This window comes from Podarcis erhardii (assembly GCF_964252035.2).
Source record: "Podarcis erhardii genome assembly, chromosome: 7".
Taxonomy (NCBI): domain Eukaryota; kingdom Metazoa; phylum Chordata; class Lepidosauria; order Squamata; family Lacertidae; genus Podarcis; species Podarcis erhardii.
This window is the reverse complement of record NC_138511.1, coordinates 18612424-18634684: the sequence shown is the minus strand read 5'-3', so window position 1 is coordinate 18634684 and position 22261 is coordinate 18612424. Positions and strand designations below refer to the sequence as shown.

The window sequence follows — 22261 nt, the reverse complement described above, 5'->3', positions numbered from 1 at the left end:
GCCACTGCCTTGTGGCAGGCAGAGGTTCACCTGGTAAAGCGTCTGCTCCATAGGGATAGCCACACACCTGCTGTCCTCAGGCCACACTCATCACTGACTTTTCTTTGCCTGGCTGGAATATGTCCAAGATTGTCTCTTGCTGGCCTGGATGGTGTGAAGGGGCAGATTCTTCTCTGGTCAGCTGTACACCAGGTCAAGAAAATTGTCTGCGGTGGGGGGGTGGGCAGGGGTCCCAGCGACCTTTGGTGAGGAAGCTCAGGCAGGGGCCTAATTCCAAACCTTCCAACTTTTCTCCAATGAAAATAGGGATGTCGTCCTCCATAATAATAAATTTATTATTATTAATGTTATTATTATTATTAATACCCCACTCATCTGACTGGGTTCCCCCAGCCGCTCTGAGTGGCTTCCAACACATATGAAAACATAATAAAACTATACAGGGCTGCATTCAGATGTCTTCTAAAGGTTATATCGTTCTTTATTTGCTTGGCTTCGGCGTCGCATAACTCCATACTGTCTAATATTTCTCCGATGAAAATAGGGACTTCCTAAGGAAAAGTGAGAAGGGATGTGGGTGGCATTGTGGGTTAAACCACAGAGCCTAGGACTTGCCGATGAGAAGGTTGGCGGTTCAAATCCCTGTGACGGGGCGAGCTCCCATTTCTCGGTCCCAGCTCATGCCAACCTAGCAGTTTGAAAGCACGTCAAAGTGCAAGTAGATAAACAGGTACCGCTCCGGTGGGAAGGTAAACGGCGTTTCCATGCGCTGCTCTGGTTCGCCAGAAGCGGCTTTGTCATGCTGGCCACATGACCCGGAAGCTGTGCGCCGGCTCCCTCGGCCAATAAAACGAGATGAGTGCCACAACCCCAGAGTCAGCCACAACTGGACCTAATGGTCAGGGGTCCCCCCTGTAATTCTGAATTTATGTGATGTGATTTAATTTGATTTGTTTGGCCGGTTAATAAAAATTTATTTTTAAAAAAATCACATCATTTGCACCAGCCACTTTTGAATGTGAGGGAATGTGGCTCTTGGATGGAAGAAAAAGGTTGTCGTCGTCCGTCCCCCCCCCCCGGCCCACTTTTAGGCTGTACGCACACTGTTAACTTTAGATGATATTTGGAGCACATTCTTTCCCTCAAAGAATTCTGGGAACTGTAGTTTAAGGGTAACGTGAAATTGGAACTCTTTCTCAGCTGGAACTTGCTGGAACTCTGTTCCGGCCCCTCTCAGGTGGGCGCCATTGCCATTCTAAGAGAACAAGGAAGGTGTTCCTAGTGATCCCTGGCACCTCTTTTTCTATAAAAATAACACTGGGTCAAAATACATTGCCCAAAATTCTTTGAGAGAGAGAAGGGTGTGCTTTAAAAATCGCCTTAGAAGAATCCCAGCATGCAGGATGTGAATAGCTCAACAACTGGCAGGTCAATACATTCTGTTGCCTGAGGCCAACAAACCCTGACAAGTGCATAGAAAACCCCACAAGAACCTCTCCCCGACTATATAAGTACAATAATAATGAACTAAATATCTTGCTGCCCTCTCACAACATCCCAAATCAGCTGCCTGAGGTGGCTGCCTCGCCCTGGCTAATGAGAGGGCCGGCTCTGTTGACCGTAGTCTACTCTATACTCACTTTGGATTAGCCTCTTTCCTTGGTCATCGCTTACAACCATTGGAAATATAACTGAAAAAAATTAGTTTGGTTAAAATTCTGGATCATTGGAAATCTCACTTAACGGTGCATCCCTGATTGTGTCTACTCAGAAGCAAGTGCTGCTGAATTCAGTGAGGCTTACTCCGGCCCCAGGTAAGTAGGGACATTGCTGCACCATAAACTTGTAACTGAGAGCTTTATTCATTTGTAAAACACTAACCTCACACCAGGCATTGATTATTATAAAAAATGAAGCAAACAAAAATCAAAAGGCAGTTTTTAAATACAATGGTACCTCAGGTTACATACGCTCCAGTTTACAGACTCCGCTAACCCAGAAATATTACCTCGGGTTAAGAACTTTGCTTCAGGATGAGAACAGAAATTGTGCTCCGGCGGCACGGCAGCAACGGGAGGCCCCATTAGCTAAAGTGGTGCTTCAGGTTAAGAACAGTTTCAGGTTAAGAACGGACCTCCGGAACGAATTAAGTACTTAACCCAAGATACCACTGTAGTGGTTAAAATCAGTGCAATTTTGCATCAACATGTTGGTCCACTGTGAAAAGCTTATCCTTGATCTCAGGAACCATTCTGCAAAATTTGATTAAAATTTTGGTAAAAAATGTTACCAAAATTTGGTAAAAATCAGTGCGTTTGAAGGGGGTAGTCCGCCATCTTTGTTCAAAATGGCGTCCAACTGATCTAAACATAGACAAAAACCTGCTCCTTCATCTCAGCAACCATCGTGCAAAATTGGGCTGTGATAAGAGGTGACAAAATGCATAGGAAACAGACAAACCACTTTCCAAAATACATAGTAATGTAGTAGAAATATATTAGCAGAACCCTCTGCTTTTTAGTCAGCAACAGCAGCCGCATCTAAACTACCTGAGCTGCAATATTGTGACTAGTCTGTTTGGACGTTTGGTTTTTGGTAAGGAAATTGTTTGAGGTTAATGTTGCTCGACCTGTAGGGAAATCCTGCATTTTTGTAAAGCTAATGTGGTCCCCCCCCCCCTTGTAGATTTACATTCTTGTTTTCCGGAGCAAACCTCTTGTTTGTTAGTTATCTGTTTTGCTGTGGATTATTTCAAAACTCTAGCTTTTCAGAACGCCACTGGTGTTATAACTTTTTAAAACTGGTTTTTAATTTCAAGTAATAAAACATACCGATACCTGATGGGACCTGTTGCAGCCACAAGAAGGCCCACTAGGGCAGGCTGCAGAATATTGAGGGGGCCCAGCACCCTCCTTGAAAATTGGGGGGGGGGGGCTTTGGCTCCTTGGCACCTGCAAATGCTACTCCTGAGTAGGGCTAATTTTGGGTCTGGTCGTAATGATTGTCCCATCATTTGATTAATGAGCCTGATTTGGCTGCTGCGCAAAAGGAGGAGTGTTGAGTTATTGGGACTAAAGTGGAATCAAAAGATAAATGTTTCAATCAAATCTGATTTTAGAAAGAGGTTAACAATGTCTTCTTGTCCATTTTCCAATAAGAGAGTGAACACATGAAGTCTCGGCCCCCATTATCCTGAGCCTTATAAAATCAAAAGGATATTGTATAAGTGAGCGGAGTCTTTATATCTCTGCTATATCTCTGTTCTTGATCCTATAAAGGTAGCCGTGGTCTCTTGTTAATATATATTTTTTGCCAACTATTAACATGAAAATTAGGTATGTTTATTGGTAAGACTCAGAATAAGTAAAAGGAAAGCAGGGTAATAGCATCATTTTTGTTATAGAAACTCTGCCCCCAACCATGACAATGTTAGCTTTAACCAATTTAACCAATTTAACCAATAGTTGTTAAATCTTTTGCAAGGGAGTAAATTTCAGTTGTTTTAGTTTAGATAGATTCTTAGGTATATTACAGAGTTTCAGGACAGTTGTTTTGTGCCAGTGCAGTTGTAGGTCTGGCAGGGTATGTATACACACCAACTCAGATTAGGTGAATTTAACAGTTAACCCAGATATCGTGCCATATATAGCAAGCTGGTGCATAACAGCAGGTAATGAAGTTTCAGGACCAGAAAGGAATAGCGCAGCATCGTCTGCAAAATATTGATAAGATGGGTTTTTCCAAATAATTCAAAACCTTTTATCATCATCTGCTTTCAGTGCCAAAGCTCTGTGGCCAGGTTCCATGGCCAGGGCAAAAAGCAGGAGATACCATGGGTAGCTCTGCTACGTGCGCCAGCCAATGGGAAATGTCAGAACCTGGACCTGTGACCCATAGTATAAATTATAAATCCTGTCGATACACAGGATGCACTAATACCAAAGTGTTGTTATAACTTTTAGGACTATAGAGCTAAGTCAGCCAACTCCTGTGTATTTATTCATTTACTTATTTATTTTTCAAACTTTTATAAGAAAGCATCACATTACAATGCACATTTTAATTGGGATGGGAAACCAAACTGGACTTACTTTTGCATAATAGCAGCCTATATCATGCTGCTGCTGCTGCTGCTGATTTGTTGGTTTTGGTGCTACCTTTTAACTATTTTATTGATTATTGCTATTTTGTTTTATGAGTTATTGTAAATCACTCTGGAAGTTTTTAACTGGAGGGCAGTGTAGAAAGGTTTAAAATAAATCAATACAACTTAATTTTATTTATTTATGGTGATTGCATTCAATTTTTCTGATGCATATGAGGCCCTCAGAGTAGCTTATAGCCAAGGCTTTTCTTCTGCTGGAGCTCACCGGAGCTCAGCTCTGGCACCTCTCAGGTGGACACCTTTGCCATTCTAAGAGAACAAGGGAGAAGTTCATGGTGAGCTCTGGCACCTCTTTTTCTTGAAAAGTAACACTGCTTATAGTGCATGCAAGTAATGCCATCGGCATCAGAATGGAAAATATTTCTATTTACCGGTACATAAAAATGCAAGACTGTTGTCACGCTGTAGTTTGCATGGCTGCCAACAGATGGCCACATCAACTCCAGTTGAAGCGAGCATGGCGGCCAGGAAAGCTATTTAGTGGGGATGGAGAGCAGAGTCAGGGGTAGACTTTGGTAATCTTTCATAATACGATGCCCTGTGTGAGGCCAAAATTTGGCTCCCCCAAACGGATCTTCTCAATTTTGTGCCCTCTTGGGGAACCACCTGCCCTGTCCTAAATGCAGAGCTGGCAGAGTCTACCAGCCTCTACCAGTTCAAGAGCAATAATCCATTACAGTAGTCAGTTGATTAATCAACACAATACCGGGATTAGTTGTTTAATCTACCAGTTAAAATTCGGATTGCATTTTTATCTAACAGCAGAATTCTGCACAACTTTATGCAGAAGTAAATCCCAGTTTATTGAATGAGGATTGCTCCCAGGGATGCTCACTAACCCAGGAGTAAATCCCATGTGAGTAGATATTCCTAGGGTTGGGTTATGCTGCACAAAGGCTCTCCAAATCACACCTTGGTTGCAAAAAAACAACAACCCTGATAATTTCTGTGGCTTCACTGAAACATGCAAAAGACATTTAGGCTAAGCTGGGGGAAAGGGCAATGAATAAAATGAGTCATCTTCTAGAAGGAGGTTTGAGTGTCTCTGCAAAGATAAAATGTGTTAGATTGCAGGAAAAAAAATAGCTGCACAGTTAAATGTTTCCTCTCCTCCACAACCCAGGTGGTTGTTGAAGACTGGTAACATTTTAATCAGGCTTGAAGTAAATTTAATTAAAACGCTGAAGATAAAAATTCAGTTACAAGGAGAAGTGAATTGCCCAGTTTGTCCTTAAGCATATAAATATTTCTTCTGTGCTTTTACTGAAACAATCCTATGCATTTTACTTAGCAAAAAGACTACATAACATATCCCAACATGTTTAAAGCACATGACGCCCCCAAAGAATCTTGGAAACTGTAGTTTACTTCTCACAGAGCTATGATTCCCAGCACTGTTAACAAGCTACAGTTCTCAGGATTGTTAATTTTTAAAGCCATGTTTTTTAAATGGATGGTGTGTACACAGCCAATGTGTGCTCATATCGCTGTGCAGCCTTGCAGTGCTCTGCTTTTAGCGCCACCTAATATTGCCCCATTCTACATCTTCTTAGCTGCTTTCTGCCCTGCCAACTGCAAAGGTTGATCTACGCACAGGGGAAAAAAAGCTATAAATAAGTCAGAAATTAGGTTGTTATAACAAAAAAATTAACCCCTTTGGAAAAATGCATAGAAGAACGTAACTGCTTTCTAGCGTCATTGGTGTTGCATGTTTATAGTGCATTCAAATTGTCATTTCTTTCCTAATGTGACTGAGTCTCAATAGTCACCAGCCACCACCACTGCCTTTATTACAGTGATGTGTTTTGGTGTAATGGGAAGCTGTTCCTAAGATTACGAGTGATCAAGGCAGGCACTGCTAACAAGACGTGGACGCAGATTTTATTTTAATCCCTGGTCTTTTGGGGGCATTGCTAATTGTTTGCTATTTGTATGGATTTCCATGAATTTTTCATTAAACTCAGTAATTTTGGAGGGTTGTTAAATGCATTGCTAATTGTTTGCTATTTGCATGGATGGGCGTGTTGTTTTCATTAGTTTAACGTGTTTGTTTTGCTTTTGCTTTTTTAATGGGATATAAGCTTGTTATATATGGTTCATGGGGCCGAGGATTTAAGAAAGGCGGACTCAGCCTAGTTCTGCACCCATGCACTCATGTGCACCTGACTGGGTCTTTTAATAAACTGTGGCACAAAGGCAGGAGTTGCAGGTGGTGCTGAAAACAGCTGTCCAGCTGTGGAAGATGGCAGTCTCCAAAGACTAACCAGCCTTCCTGTTTGTCTTGTGGTGGCAATTAAGCAGGCGGCCTTCAAAAACATTTTACTTTGTCCCGTTCGCCTATTAGGTGTTGAAAAGGCAAGGAATGGATGATGCACAATGAGCTTTTTAAGTTGCCTAATTGGCCATAATTGTCACAGAGCTTTTTCTAAAAAAAAAAAAGAAGAAGAAGAAAGCGGCAGCCTTTGGGATGTTGGGCAGATTCCTATAAGGTCAGGAAGTATATTATACTGACTTCCTTGGTCCATTTAGCTTGGTATCATCTCTGTCCCATCCTTTGCCAGCCTGGTGCCCTCAGTATGCTTTGGGCTATAGTTCTGATGCCAGGATTTCCCCAACCCTACCGGGAGATGCCATTGGTAACTGAACCAGGGATCTTTTGCATATAAGCCAGAGGCTCTACCACTCAGCTGTGAAACTCTCTCTTAAAAGTAAAGTGAATATTCTAGCCCTCATGGTTTATTTTATGTACTGTAATTAATGAGAAGAGTCTCATGCTCGACCGGCTAAAATGTTACTCAAATAAAATGTGGGGTGTGATAGGCTGCCAAGTGAGGTTGCCAACTGAGCGGGGGGGGGAGGGGAGTTGGGTCTGTTCTTATGCCTTTATGGGCAGTGTGAGATGAAGAAATCACTGTGTGTGTGTGTGTGTGTGTGTAGAGATAGCAGGGGCATCATAATCAAATTATTATTTGAGGTGCCAAAGCTACAACGGGCAGCTGAATAGTTAGCAACCACACATTTAACAATTAGCGCACAGCAACTTCCTGGTCAGACGTTAAAAAATAATTGAACCGAGACACTTCTTCAAATAAGCAGAAGTTGTCTTCCGGTAAAAAGTGACTTACAGAAATATCTCCACATATAGCAAGGCAGGGTTGAAGGATTAAACCACCACCACCACAACCACCACCTCAGAGAAGCTCTGTAGAGAGGTTTGTGATGGCTAATAATTATTCCCTTATTAAAGGCATTTTCTGCTTGTCTGCAGCTTCCAAAGATTGAAGGGAATATGTAGTAAAGCAGATTGCAAGTGCAATCTTAAAAACATCTTGGGCCAATAAAACCATGAAAAGGGGATTGTAGGAAGGGCACAGAGAACCCTGAAGGAAAGCCTGTTGTCTTGAACATAATTACAAATTATTTTTTACAGTCCAATGTGTTCTTCGTGGATACATATGTAGTGATTTGTTAGATTTTTGTACAGTGGTTTTCAAATGTCCTGGAAGTTGAACGTTTCTGTTTTTGAATGCCGAAAACCTGGAAATAAATGCTTCAGTTTTCGAACAAGCCTCAGAAGTTGAACATGCTACGCGACTTCGAGATCTGGAGGTGTAGGTGTCGCCTATTGAGGTTTCGGTTTTTGAACATTTCAGAACAGATTACGTTCAGAAACCAAGGTACCACTGTACATTGTTGATCGAATTAGAGCCAAAAGCTTATGTTGGTCTAATCAGTGGATGCATCAGCTATAGCTGTAGATTAGCATGGCATCTGCCAATGTAGTGCGCACCAGGTGCGTGGAACTTCCATCAGCCTCACCAAGTCCAAAACACCTGGAGGGGCAGCAAAAGTTGGACTGGTTGGCAAAGAGCTAATTGCACAGAGTTTCACTTGAAATAAAAATAAAAATGGAGGTTATTTTCGTTCAGACATATGTAATGCCACCCCAACTGAAAGAGAAACCTGCTAGCAGAAATGGCATTTCCTCCTGACAAGGAATAGAATCTTTCATTTCTTAAACACTGCCTTACACCTTTTTTCAGTTCTGCATTCTTACAGCGAGGTCATTTTCAGTGTGGGAATCTTCTATGCTGTACTAAGGAGAGTGGGGAGGTATCAGCAGAATACCCTCCTAGTGTCCCTATTTTACAGGGACAGTCCTGGAACTACAAAAGCCATCCCAGTTTCTGATTTGATCCCAAATGCTTGGGGGGGGGGGTTTGACCAAAAATGGGGGGTAGAGAAGGGGAGTGAGAAATGCCCCCATTTTTATCTGAGAAATGTTGAAGGGTGTGCAGCAGTGTGGGCGGGGCCCCAAGGGCCTCAAAATGAATAGCTTATCACTTTAAGAAACTGCTGCGGAACTGGGGGCAGGGGATAAGAGTTGCAGAAGTACCAGAAATAAGGGGGGGGGGAGACAAGACCCTAAAAGTGGGAGGTCCCCAAACAGGTCCGTTGAGACTGAGCATGCTCTGTGGGCATGGAATGCTGAAAACGCTTTGTGTGGAGGGCAGGGGTCACCAATTTTTCTGGCCTAGTGGGTATATTTTGAATTTTGAGAGAGTTATGGGAGTGCCTGTCACAAAATGGCTGCCATGGAGGAGGTGGTTAGTAAATGGCAGGTGATGATGATGATGATGATGATGATAATGATGATGATAATAATAATAATAATAATAATAATAATGACACAACAGAGAAAATTATGCACATTTTGAGATTTCGACAAGGACTAGAACCGCCAGACACTTTCAAATATGATTTGGCATTCCTGTATGACATACAGTGAAACCACCATTATCAGGACAACCTTCGTCAGCAGCCTAGCAAATCTGGAACTAAATACTTGGTGATTTGTTAAAGGTGATCGTCTTGACTTCAATTTTAACACGTCTGCAACCACTGATTCTACATGCCTGTTTTCATAGTTTGGCTTTTCACCTTTTATTTTCCATCTGTTATAATTGTTCACTCTGTTTTATATATAATGACATTTAAAAAAATAATAATACTAAAATAATAATAATAATGGCGGACCTGGGAAGCATGGCATAACAAAAAATTAGAGATACCTGAGGGTATGTTCTACTGCTCATGATTATGGATCTTTTTTGTTTTCCAGTTAAATCTGAGAGTCCGGGACACCTTGTGGGCCCCATGGTGGTAATAGGCACTGGACTGGCAACCCTTCGTATAGGGACATGGAATGGAGTATTCTGAAAAAGGGGGCATTGTCCGGCTGGAACCATGAACAAGAGGACTCCACATTGCAATATTTTGTTAAAGGCCCTATTAGATATATCTAAAAGGCCACTGATGCTCAGTGTTTTAACATGTTTAACAGCTAAAATTGTGCATAAAGTTTTTTTTTTAAAAAAATTAAATATTGGCAGAGAAAAGTCAGATGTTTAAATCGACTCTTCAGAAATCCTGAATCACTCGGCACTCAGGATAAAACAGCAGCAATAAGCTGGAAGAATGTTTTTAAGTGAAAGACGTTTTTTAAGTGTAATACGTAATGGTTTTCCTAATGTTTTAACCGCTTTAGGACTTTGCTTCCGTTTTCAGACGTTGCATCTCTTTGCCGCCCTGCGCTCCTTGAGGAGGGAAGGCAGGGTTCCAATTCAAGAAGCGATGGCAATGCCGCAGGGCGTCCTGTGTGGGGCTGCCCTTGGAGGCTGTTCGGGCCGGGGTGGTTGCCTGGGCTTGAGGGCTGATGGGAGTTGTAGTCCAGAACCATCTGGAAGGTAGCCGATTGAGGAAGGCTGACCCTGTTGCTTTTGTGCGTGTTGCCTGCGAGAAAAAGTTTTTCTGCTAACGCTTCCTGTTGCCGCAGAGACTTTGCAAACGGTCCCTTGGAAAGCGCCAAGCCCAGCCTTCGGGAAAGAGGGGGGCGCCGAAGACTTCCTAGGCCGGCGTTCTCCAGATTCTCCCTGGCAAGGTTTATTTTATTTTATTTTTTTCAGTTCAGTTCAGTTCATTTTTATTTATATTTTCAGTCGGCGCCGGTCAAGAGATCCGCTTGCTTTCCTGCCGGGGAAGGGATCATGGATGCTATCCTCAGGTCAGTAGAAGGGGTGGTGGGCGCATCATGAATAAAGGTTTGACACTGTATGTCAGCCTCTGCCCTCCCAGGAATCCAGAGTCTTCTCCAGCAGCTGGTCCTACTCGGAGTAGACCCATTGAAATTAATGGGCTCGGCTCGTTTAGGCACATGAATTTCCATACTCTGAAATGGATCGTAGCAGGCGGCAACGCTTGGTTTATTCTGGCTTGTAGCCAGCCCTTACTCAGAGTAGACCCGTTGAGATTTAATAGGCAAGGCTAGCCCAGGCGCAATACTTTTGAATGGGTGTACTCGTGAGTAAAACCTAGCAGGGATGCAACCCTCTGACTTTTATCCTGACTTTGAATTCCACCCCATTCCAGTCCTCCCAATTTAGGAGCACATGATGCTTGTTTTTCTCTGCGATGCTCTTTATTTTCCTTTTTTGAAGGGGGGGGGATTATTCTGGGCAGAATTTCAGCCCTTGGGAATTGTGTGTCCTATTACCCAGAGGGGTAAATGTAAAATGGAGGTGAATGGAAATCTAGATTAGTTTCTAACGGTTGCTATGTGCACGTATAGGACCTTGAGCGCAGTGCCTCTGAGCATGTTCAGAGTGCCCTTAGAACACTGTCTTCTGCCAATTCAGACTGTTTATTCAGCCTGGTGTTCCGGTAGAGGACTTTCCCAGCAGATGCTGCCTGGTTTATTTTATTTTAAATAATCTTTATTAATTTAAATTACACACATATACAAAGAATTTACAAAGAATTTACAATCTCATACTACAAATTTTTTTTAAAGAAAAAACAATTAAGGAAATAAGAAAGTACAGAAAGAAGAAAGAAGAAAAAGCTGATTTACGTGCATAAAAAACCTTAATCTTCCTAATTAATACTTAAATGAACACTTAAATAAAAAAGACTTCTGACAAAACGAGTCTTCCAATAATTCTCATTGTGCTGTTTATACTGTCGTCGTTTTTTCCACACAGTTTTATATTGCTGCCTGATTTATTTTAACTGGAGATGCCGGGGGATCTTCTGTTTCTGTGAGCCATTAAACGTTTCAGATTTGGCCATGAGGGATGCAAGGGCTCTGTGTCAGAACGTTGTGACGTTATAGGTACCTTTGTTATCCATGAAAATCTTTCAATAAAAACAAATTAAAATAATGATAATAATATTTGCCTGCATCTCAGTATCCTGACCTAAGGTGGGTCACCACAGCAGGCACACTTATATTATCGGATTAAAAAGTGGGTCCCCGAAATCATGTTTGGCTAAAGATTTAGCCTTGATCTGAAAAGCTGGAGGACTGTTGCAAAGTACCGGTATATAAAATGTTAAAATTGGGGCTTAGAGGTCTGAAATAAAGGATGTCATTTTTGCAGTTGGGGTGGTAGATATTGTTGCTTTAGTGTTATGGGGAGAGGGGAGGAGTGGTCTTACTGCCGGGGTGTGTATGTCTGTATGGAGCAGACTTGATATTTTTTTAAGGATGCTGAGCTCTCTGAAGCTCAAGAGCTATGGGGTTGTTAATCTTCATTGTGGGGCCAACTGTTTGCGTCTTTCTCCTCAACCTTTTGAAGTATGACATGTTCTGAAAATAGTTTTACTTTGATTTTTACGGGGGGGGGGGGAGCAGAAGTATTATATGCCATGCTCTTCAGTTTTAACCCAGGCAAGAAATAAATAACACCACGGGTCGGGTCCGTACTGGTTTGTTTATCTCAGCCTTGAAGCTAATCCCTATTTTGGTGCAAGATCTGGTATTCTGCGAATCTTCTCATTTCTTTCTTTATTTTAAAGGGGCATGCATTTATAAGACTTTAGTCCTCATTTCTATAGAGAGAAGCTTGACAAAGCTAATCCACACTCCTGTGCAAGATTCGGTATTCTGAGAATTTCAGTACAGTGGTACCTTGGGGTACAGATGCTTCAGGTTACAGACTCCTCTAACCCAGAAATAGTACCTCAGGTTAAGAACTTTACTTCAGGATGAGAACAGAAATCGCGCGGCGGTGGGAGGCCCCATTAGCTAAAGTGGTACCTCAGGTTAAGAACAGTTTCAGGTTAAGAACAGACCTCCAGAACGAATTAAGTTCTTAACCCGAGGTACCACTGTATGTATTTATTTATAAGAGGGCTTACATTTCTAAGGTTCAAGTCCTCATTGTTACAGGGGATAGGGAAAGCTTGTGAAACATGGGCAGTGTTTGGCTGTTGGAAAATGTTTCATTTTCCTTTGAATTATGTATCAGTATATACAAACATGCATTATATTGGTCTCCTCCCAGCTTTATTAAGTCATCCTCTTCCTGTTATGCTCTGAAAATACCACTTGCAAATAAATGCTTCATCTTTGCAGATGTCTCCCCACCCCCCACCCCCCAGTAGAGGTTTTTGTTTCATGTGTTGTTGTTGTTTTCTATCCTAAGTGCAAGTTTGCCTTGCATTGTAAGTGCTTGGCAAGTCAGATTTGTAATAACAAAGCACTTAGTGTAGGGCTACTGCGTTATCAAGGGGAATGATAATTTGCTCTCTTAGCTAGCAGAGTAATAGTTCTGTCTCTGTGACCTGTAGATGGACAGGGCTGGCTGGTAAACTAGCTTTGCTCCTGGGGTCTGTTGTATGTGTGTTTATGGGGAGGTAAGCTGGATTCACCCCCTCTGAAGGTCGAAGAGAAAAATGCAGGAATGTGGCATAAGATTCCAGAAATGGAATGGTAGGTCAGCAGCCATAGACTCATGATGTCACAGCTACGACATCACCAGCACTGGCCTTTAGCTCCATGCGCTGCCAGAACAAAACATCTCTCCCTGCGGGGGGGGGGGGGAGGACGAGGAAAGTATTTGCTTGCTGTGTCAAGAACTCCTGTTTCTCAGCAACTGTTGTTGGCAATCTTGCCTGCACTGGGAAACGGGAACTTAACTGAGAACAGGCACTGTCTGGACTGATTTTATTGATGGCTGTGGACTCTGCTTGGAAACGACCTGGTCTGTATTTTTATTTAAAAAATCTCAAGTGACCCCCAAACAGCATTACATTCTGCTTATTACTCAGTGTTCAGCACAAACTCTACTGTCAGGAGGGAACATCTGATTCCGCACCAGTCTGACCACCCCCCCCAATCATTGGGACGACATGCTCCAAAGCAGAGCAATTTTCCGTTTTCATTGTGCAAGTGTCTTTTCAGTTTCATTGGCTGCCTTTGGATGTTTTGTCGGCATTGGAAAGGCGAGCTGTAACATTTTTAAGATAAATAATATTCTGAGTTAGGAACATAGGAAGCTGCCTTACCATTGTTCCACCTACGTCTAGTGTTGTTCCACCTGAGTTCAGTGATGGACATGTTTGGGGAGCATGTGGGAAGTCCTAAATTCAGTTCTTATCAAAGGGGTGAGGAATCAGTGGTATTCTAGATGTTTTCAGTTTGCTCTAACCACCTCTAACCATTGGCTGGTGGGAGCTGGGAGCCCAACTACGCCTAGAGAGCCACAGGTTCGCCATCCCGGAACTAGACTGCCACTTCCTTTACTGCCCCTACCTGCCTCCATCCATCACTTGCCTTCACTGCCCTGAGTTTGAATAATATAATCAACCCCCTGCAATGCAGGAATCTTTCACCCAATGTGGGGCTCGAACCCATGACCCCGAGTTTGAGTCTCATGCACTACCGACTGAGCTATCCAACCTAAACTCTGCCTTCCTCTAAATGTTGCTGGACTGCGATCCCACCATCTCTGACCACTGGCCCTGCTGGGGCTGATGGGAGCTGGAGTCCAGCAAACCCTCCCCAGCCTCCCATGTCTGCTTAGAAGTGTAGTGCAGCGGTGAGAGAACGATAAGAGAACTTCCAAGTTCAAAATCTACCGCTTGGCTGTCTCTCGGGCTTCTTACCTACCTCACAAGGCTGATGTGAAAATTATTAAATGCAGTGGATGGGCGGGGTAGAGGTGGAAGAGAGGAAAAGAACCAGGTACTTCATCTGGGAGCCTTGAGAAAATGGGATAGAAAATGTGAAAAATAAAAGCATTGTTTTGTTGACAGGTGACAGGGAAAAAACCCTCTCTGTCTGAGACTCTGGAAATTTGCTGCCAGTCAGAGCAGGCGAATCCAGGGTAGATAGATCAGTGGTCATGCTTAGTTGGCATCCACATTTAAAAACACATTTAATGCACATTGAAAGCACATGGCACCCCTCAAAATAATTCTGGAAACTGCAGTTTGCTAAGAGTGCTGGGATTGTAGTTCCATAGAAGTAAGCTACGGTTCCCAAGAACGGTTCCCCCAAAGAATCCTGGCCACCTTCGTTTGTTAAAGGCTCTCAGAATTATAGCTCTGTGGCGGGGGTGGGGTGGGGTAAAGTAGTTCCCAAAGAATCCTGGGAACCACAGTTTACTAAAAGGGCTGGGAATTGCAGGTCTGTGTGGGAGTAAACGACAGTTCCCAGGATTCTTTGTTGTTGGGGGAGTATCATGTGCCTTAAATGTGTCATTTCAGGTGATGTGATGTGAGCAGGAACTGCTAACTCTCACCCACCTCTCACCCTGCACTAATGTATTTCAAATACAGCTGGAGTCTCCTGGGGCGGCATCAAATGTGTTTTTTTCCCGTCCCCCCCCCCCCTCCGGCTGCTCACCCCCGCCGAGTCATCCCTGGCTCAGCTTATGCATCTGTAACTCAAAACAAGCAACAGTCATAAATGCTTCTGGCATGCCAAAGCTCATCTTGTAAACATGTCTGGGGTTTGATGTGTGTGTCCCGGCTGCAGAGGGCAGGGAGGGTGTCAGTGAAGCCTCTTCTCTATTTCCTCTACTGAGCCCCCCACCCCACCCCGCCCCACCACTCAGCACCCCCACCCCCCATGCTTATATTTCCTTCCCTTCCTAGGAAGTTGAATGTGTGGTTTGTGGTGGCTGCATCTTGGCCAAAAGGGCTCAACAGATAATACTTTTTAATTTTTTTTTAAAAAAAGCAAGAACCACAGCCTGCATTTCTGGGAATTTTTGCACCCAGCTTAGCAACAGATGAGGAAATGGCACATACGCTCTGAGGGGCTGTCATGCAAAAATGGTGAAGATTGACAAATGTCACACGAGGGTCCTGCAAACTGCATTATTTGGGGTGGGGTGGGATGTTGCTTCACACACACACACACACACACACACACACACACACATCCCACTCTTTCCCAGAAGGTTCTGGTGCCTCCTAGTCCTTTATCAGGTGTATTGTGGTTAGAAAGTCAGCACCTGGCACTGTCAGGATTTACATGGAGATGCTGTACTGGGAAGAAACCTCACCTGTTGAATCTCTGCCTCTCGTGTAGCTCTCTTGGGAAAGGGTGCAAGATGGCTAATCTTTTTGAGACATGGTGCCTTTATATTATTACCTTTCAGAATTAAGCATTGGAAACTTGCAGAGAGGCGTAACTATTATTGCATCCATCCCATTCCAACTGAAAGGGAGACCTCCTTCCAATAATTATGGTGGGGTGGAGGTGGAAGTTTGAATTTGGGTGTGCTAGGCAACCAGTGACTTCCCTTTACTACTCATGGGTCCAGAAAAAATAGGACATCTCTCGACAACTGCCACGATCCTGGTGATATTTTTATTAGCATTAATTTCCGGCTAATGATCAGGTGGCGAATCCAGGCTCCCAAACTTCTTGGTATTATTTTGCACTCTCTTTTTGTGGTTAAGTTTCTAGTCCTTAGGTTTATGTTCCTGCTCATAAGGACTGCAAACTTGCTTTTCAGGAAAGACGAAAAGATGATCCAGGTGCTAAATTCTTTGTTTATAAACCCCTAGCTAGTTTCAGCCTGTTTGGGGGCAAAACTGAAAACCATCGCATTTCTATCTGTCTTGAGACCTTACAGATACATAAGTTTAACTTGTCCTCTCTGCTTCTCCTTGGTGGCAGGTTGTAGCTGAGACCGGATCAGGATGCCCCCTGGGATTGCTTGCCCCGTAGAATTTTGGTCCAAAGAAGCAAACCAGAGCATTCAAGTCGACTTCCTCTTACCCACTGGCATTTACTTGACCCTCTCCATTTCCTGCAATGCAAGTCTTAACACCATCAAACAGGTACTCAGCTCTTTCTCTTTTTATCTTTCTCCATCACAACGGAGTTGCCAAACTCATTCCACATGTTTTCTGTAAGCAAGAGATTGTGCAAGGTCCTGACGTTCTCTGATGCATCCCAAGCCAGGGCTGGAAAAATTCCATGAAGCTAAAATGTTGTTAGTGAAAAGAACTAACAACATATTCACCCAAGGGCCAAATGTGGCCCTCCAAGCTTCTCCGTTTGGCCCCCTAGACTCTCTCCCAAGACACACCTCTCAACAGCCCTGCCCTGCTCCCTCCTCACCTAGTCAGATGGGCAGGGTACTACTGCTGCTGCTACTAGTACTACTTCAATAATTATTATTATTATTATTATTATTATTATTATTATTATTATTATGCCCAGCTAGGATAGGTCATTGAACTCTGAGCATGCCTCTTGCTTGCTTTCGTGGATGGAGGATAGAGACAGATCTCTCTCTGTGTGTGTAGTCTACTATACAGAGATGAAATTTGCATTCATTGCCCTACCTACTTTCCCCTCTGACCCCTCCCACCATCGGAATGCGGCCCCTGGAAAGCTGGCCAGAAGGGAATGTAGTGCTCTTATTTGAGAATGGTTCCCTGTCTACCTTCTGGCCCTTGCAGAGAACTGTATGCACCTTTCAGACCCTCCCAGCAGCCAGCATCAAAGGCAGAAATCCTTGTATTTCCCTAGCCTTGGAGCTTAGCAGCCGGCCGTTTTGTTACAGGAGCTGAAGTGCAAGCTGGGCAAAGCAGAAAGTCACTCTCTGTTTATCAAATAAAGGAAGTGGCAGTTAACCTGTTCGAGGTGAGATTGCACTTCCCCTTCTTAAAAGATCCAAGATTGCATCTTGGCAGGTGCATCTAAGACCTCATCTATTCCAGGAAATGCCCACATTTAGTTTTACTTACCTACCTGTTTCTCTGTGATTAAAAAACAATCCAAGCGGTTTATTTGATTCCCTCACCCCCAGGACTTTTACGTCAAAAACTTGCTGTGATACCTCAGTTAGTGCATACCTCAGTTAGTGCATTGGACTGCAGGGCCTGCTCCCTTCCAGAGCCTTTTCCAACTGGCCCAGGGGGCGTGGCCCAGGCCCTCTCTCCCAGCTATAAAGGGACTCCTGCTGCGGGGAAGCCTTGGACCATCGGCTGGGTGAGGACTGCAGGGCCTGCTCCCTTCCAGGGCCTTCTCCAACTGGCCCAGGGGGCGTGGCCCAGGAACAAACTTTTGGAACAAACTTTTGGGGAAGTGTGGGAAGTGTTCTGCCATTGCTTCCCTGTTCCAGGTGGTTAATGTGCTTTAAAATGTCCTCAAGCAGTCGGTGGCAATTTAAATTTTTATTCCTTTTTTCCTTTGTTGGGGGTGGGTGGGTGGGATGGATAGTTGGTTGGGGATTAATTTTAGTATAATTGTTCTGTTCCTTTTTGTTGTTGTTGTTTTATTGGTTCTGTATAGTTTGTGTTTTGTTTTAAGGGGCGGGATCAGGGCTGCCTGGGAGTGGGGCCCCAGCCAACATGATGGCTAAGACAAGTTCCACAGGGGGGGAAGCACTGGGACATCCGATCTCGGTGATCATGGGCAGGAGGCGGAGTTACGCTAAGACCAGACCATGTCATTACCGAGGAGGCAGGTTTAGTCGTTGTTTGAAGACTATCCCTGCCTCCGGGTCTGGCCTTGACCAGATGGATACTGGAATCAACAGGGGAAACCCACATGACCTGAAAGTGTTGCTGTGCAATGCCAGGTCAATGATGAATAAAACCACTGCCATCCACGACTTGATTGTGGATGGAGGATTTGACCTGGCATGTGTGACAGAGACCTGGTTGGAGGAAGCAGATGGGCCTGTCCTTGCTGCTGCTTGCCCACCAGGTTTCTCTTACGCACAGCAACCCAGGTCATGTGGGCGGGGAGGGGGGGTTGCAGTGATTTTTAGGAAGTCACTAGCTTGCACCTGGCGTCCTACTGGGAAGATCCAGTTCTCTGAGTGCATGTTCTGGAAGTTGGGCAATATGGGCAGTACAGGATTCCTTTTGGTGTACCGACCTCCCTGCTGCACCAAGGATTCCCTGTCCGAGCTGCTTCAGGTTATGGCGGATTTTCTCCTGGAGACACCTAGTTTGGTTGTCCTAGGGGATTTTAACATCCATGCCGACACGACCTTACAAGGGGCTGCTCGGGACTTCGTGGAAAGCACGGCCTCCATGGGGCTGTCCCTGAATAAGTTTGGCCCAACTCATAGTCATGGACATGCCTTAGACCTGGTGTTCACCTCTAGTGACGTGGGTGATCTGACACTAAGTAAAAGTGAAACAAAAGAAGTGCCATGGTCAGATCACTTCCTGGTGCAACTGGACTTCTCCGTGACCCTTCCCCTCTGCAGGGAGGTGGGACCAATTCGGATGGTCCGCCCCCGCCACTTAATGGATCCAAATGGTTTCCAGAGAGTGGTAGGGGATGCTTTATCCCATGTTGATGGCCTTTCAGCTGATTCCCTGGTGGCCCGCTGGAATGCGGAGTTAACCAGGGCTATCGACTGTCTGGCTCCGAAGCGCCCTCTCCGATTGCATGGAGCCCGGACAGCCCCGTGGTTTTCTTCGGAGCTGAGGGCAATGAAACAAGCGCTGAGATGGCTAGAGCGTCGGTGGCAGAAAACTCACTCCGGATCTGACCGGACACAGGTTAGAGCTCAACGTCGAGCCTACCAAGTGGCGATAGCGACGGCGAAGAAGACTTTCTTCACCGCCTCTATTGCATCTGCAGAAAATAGTAGCAGGAGACTCTTTGAGGTGGTTCGCAATTTAATGGAACCACCTTTACCACCGGGGCCTTGTAAAGACCCCAAGGTCTCTTGCAACGATGTTGCAGAGTTTTTTGCAGATAAAATCACTCATATTCGGAAGGAGCTAGACACCACCGTGGGAGCAGGGCTGGGGCGGGAGAGTGCTAGAGCTCTGTCTGGTCAAGTTGCATGGAATCAATTTCAATCCTTCACCCCCGAGGATGTGGACAGGCTGCTTGGACGTGTGAAACCAGCCACCTGTCTCCTTGATCCTTGCCCATCCTGGCTAATAAAAGCAAGCCGGGAAGGGTTGGGCGATGGGCTCTGCGGGGTGGTGAATGCTTCCCTCTGCGAGGGAACATTCCCAGATCCGCTGAAAGAGGCGGTCATTAAACCGCTTCTTAAAAAACCATCTTTAGACCCGGCCAGTATGGCCAACTATCGCCCAGTCTCAAATCTTCCATTCTTGGGCAAGGTGATTGAGCGCGTGGTTGCTGAACAACTCCAGGCACGCCTGGAGGATGCGGACCATTTGGATCCCTTCCAATCGGGATTCAGGCCTCACCATGGGACTGAAACTGCCTTGGTCGCGCTGGTTGATGATCTCCGGCGAGCTAGTGACAAAGGTGAGAGTTGTTTGCTGGTTCTGCTGGATCTCTCAGCGGCCTTTGATACAATCGACCATAACATCCTTCTGGACCGTCTAGAGGGGCTGGGAGCTGGGGGCACTGTTTTACAGTGTTTTCGCTCCTTCCTCCTGGGCCGTGTTCAGAAAGTGGTGGTGGGGGATGAGTGTTCAGACCCCTGGGCCCTCACTTGTGGGGTGCCTCAGGGTTCCGTCCTCTCCCCCATGCTTTTTAACATCTATATGAAGCTGCTGGGAGAGATCATGAGGGGGTTTGGACTGGGTGTCCATCAATATGCAGATGATACCCAGCTCTACCTCTCTTTCAAATCAGAACCAGTGAAGGCGGTGAAGGTCCTGTGTGAGTTCCTGGAGGCGGTTGGAGGATGGATGGTGGCTAATGGATTGAAGTTGAATCCTGACAAGACAGAAGTACTGTTTTTGGGGGACAGGGGGCGGGCTGGTGTGGAGGACTCCCTGGTCCTGAATGGGGTAACTGTGCCCCTGAAGGACCAGGTGTGCAGCCTGGGAGTCATTTTGGACTCACAGCTATCCATGGAGGCGCAGGTCAATTCTGTATCCAGGGCAGCTGTCTACCAACTCCACCTGGTACGCAGGCTGAGACCCTACCTGCCCGCGGACTGTCTCGCCAGAGTGGTGCATGCTCTAGTTATCTCCTGCTTGGACTACTGCAATGCACTCTACGTGGGGCTACCTTTGAAGGTGACTCGGAAACTACAACTAATCCAGAATGCGGCAGCTAGACTGGGGGCGGCCGCCGAGACCACATAACACCGGTCTTGAAAGACCTACATTGGCTCCCAAAGTGCTGGTGTTGATCTTTAAAGCCCTAAACGTCCTTGGCCCAGTATACCTGAAGGAGCGTCTCCACCCCCATCATTCTGCCCGGACGCTGAGGTCCAGCGCTGAGGGCCTTCTGGCGGTTCCCTCATTGCAAGAAACAAAGCTACAGGGAACCAGGCAGAGGGCCTTCTCGGTAGTGGCGCCCGCCCTGTGGAACGCCCTCCCATCAGATGTCAAAGCGATAAATAACTACCTGACATTCAGAAGACATCTTAAGGCAGCCCTGTTCAGGGAAGTTTTTAATCTGTGATATTTTACTGTATTTTTGGTTTCTATGGAAGCCACCCAGAGTGGCTGGGGAAACCCAGCCAGATGGGCGGGGTACAAATAATAAATTATTATTATTATTATTATTATTATTATTATTATTATTATTATTGAATTAGTTTACAGGACAGGGCAAAAATTTCAGGAGTATGATCCTGATTTTGGGTACCAGTGGCTTGGCTAGCTATGGCGAGGCACCAGGATTCATGGGGTGGGAGCACCATTGAGCATTGTTATCATGAAATGTGTCATGTTGCCATGGTGAAAAATTGCCACAAAACTGCAACTTACTCAGGGGACAAATTAAAGCAACTTGGTGGCAATTTGGCTTAACTTTACCATATTCCAAGGACACGTTCCAGGCAGGCAAGATGCTCAGAGTGCAATAAAGAAGGACCAGGGAAGGTGTGGCCTCAGGAGAGGTGGTGTGGTTTGGAGAGAGTTCTGAGGGCCAGATAAGAGAGGCTTTGAGGGCCGGCTCCCCACCCCCTGGCCTGAAGTTCCCCCGACATTATTGGTTAAGCTAACAAAATTGAAACCACAGCAAAGGTCCACTGTCACATGACGCAAAGCTCTGGAAGTCATAAGGCTTCCTATGTTTATACATCTGTTGTTTTCAGAAGCGCCTGCAAACAAAACAACATAGGCAGTTCTTTCCCAGAATCTGGGCATTGTCCAAAGGTATGTTTCGTGAACAATGTTCTGTGCAGGAGAAAGAACACTTGGCATTGTTTGAATGGAGAGGAATTCTTTCTTTCCTCGTGCCACCGGTTTTACGCAATTTTGTTGTTTAGTCGTGTCCGACTCTTCGTGACCCCATGGACCAGAGCACGCCAGGCACTCCTGTCTTCCACTGCTTCCTGCAGCTTGGTCAAACTCATGTTCGTAGCTTCGAGAACACAGTCCAACCATCTCGTCCTCTGTCGTCCCCTTCTCCTTATGCCCTCAATCTTTCCCAACATCAGGGTCTTTTCCAGGAAGTCTTCTTTTCTCATGAGGTGGCCAAAGTATTGGAGCCTCAGCTTCACAATCTGTCCTTCCAGTGAGCACTCAGGGCTGATTTCCTTCAGAATGGATAGGTTTGATCTTCTTGCAGTCCATGGGACTCTGAAGAGTCTCCTCCAGCACTATAATTCAAAAGTATCAATTCTTCGGCGATCAGCCTTCTTTATGGTCCAGCTCTCACTTCCATACATCACTACTGGGAACCATAGCTTTAACTATATGGACCTTTGTCAGCAAGGTGATGCCTCTGCTTTTTAAGATGCTGTCTAAGTTTGTCATCGCTTTTCTCCCAAGAAGCAGGCATCTTTTAATTTTGTGACTGCTGTCACCATCTGCAGTGATCATGGAGCCCAAGAAAGTAAAATCTCTCACTGCCTCCATTTCTTCCCCTTCTATTTGCCAGGAGGT

General features: G+C 45.1%; 1 protein-coding gene and 1 long non-coding RNA gene across 5 annotated transcripts in view; one reads left to right on the top strand and one right to left on the bottom strand.

Moving 5' to 3' along the window:
* The first annotated feature begins 1787 nt into the window (after positions 1-1787).
* PIK3CD (phosphatidylinositol-4,5-bisphosphate 3-kinase catalytic subunit delta) overlaps positions 1788-22261 on the top strand; it is a 53202-nt gene continuing 32728 nt past the window's right edge. The window contains exons 1-3 of one of the 4 annotated variants that reach the window (XM_081870851.1): positions 1788-1814; positions 10165-10229; positions 16140-16303. In XM_081870851.1, coding sequence (XP_081726977.1) covers positions 16163-16303 — 141 coding nt within the window. In that variant the 5' untranslated portion in view covers positions 1788-1814; positions 10165-10229; positions 16140-16162. Of the gene's footprint in view, positions 1815-10055; positions 10230-11302; positions 11325-16139; positions 16304-22261 lie in introns of those variants that run through there. The other 3 variants (XM_081870853.1, XM_081870850.1, XM_081870852.1) reach the window with 3 other exon arrangements.
* Positions 4261-9632, bottom strand: LOC309347103. The gene is made up of 2 exons (XR_014158853.1): positions 9238-9632; positions 4261-4414 (listed from the first exon to the last, which is right to left on the bottom strand). It is a non-coding gene; the product is annotated as an uncharacterized lncRNA (long non-coding RNA).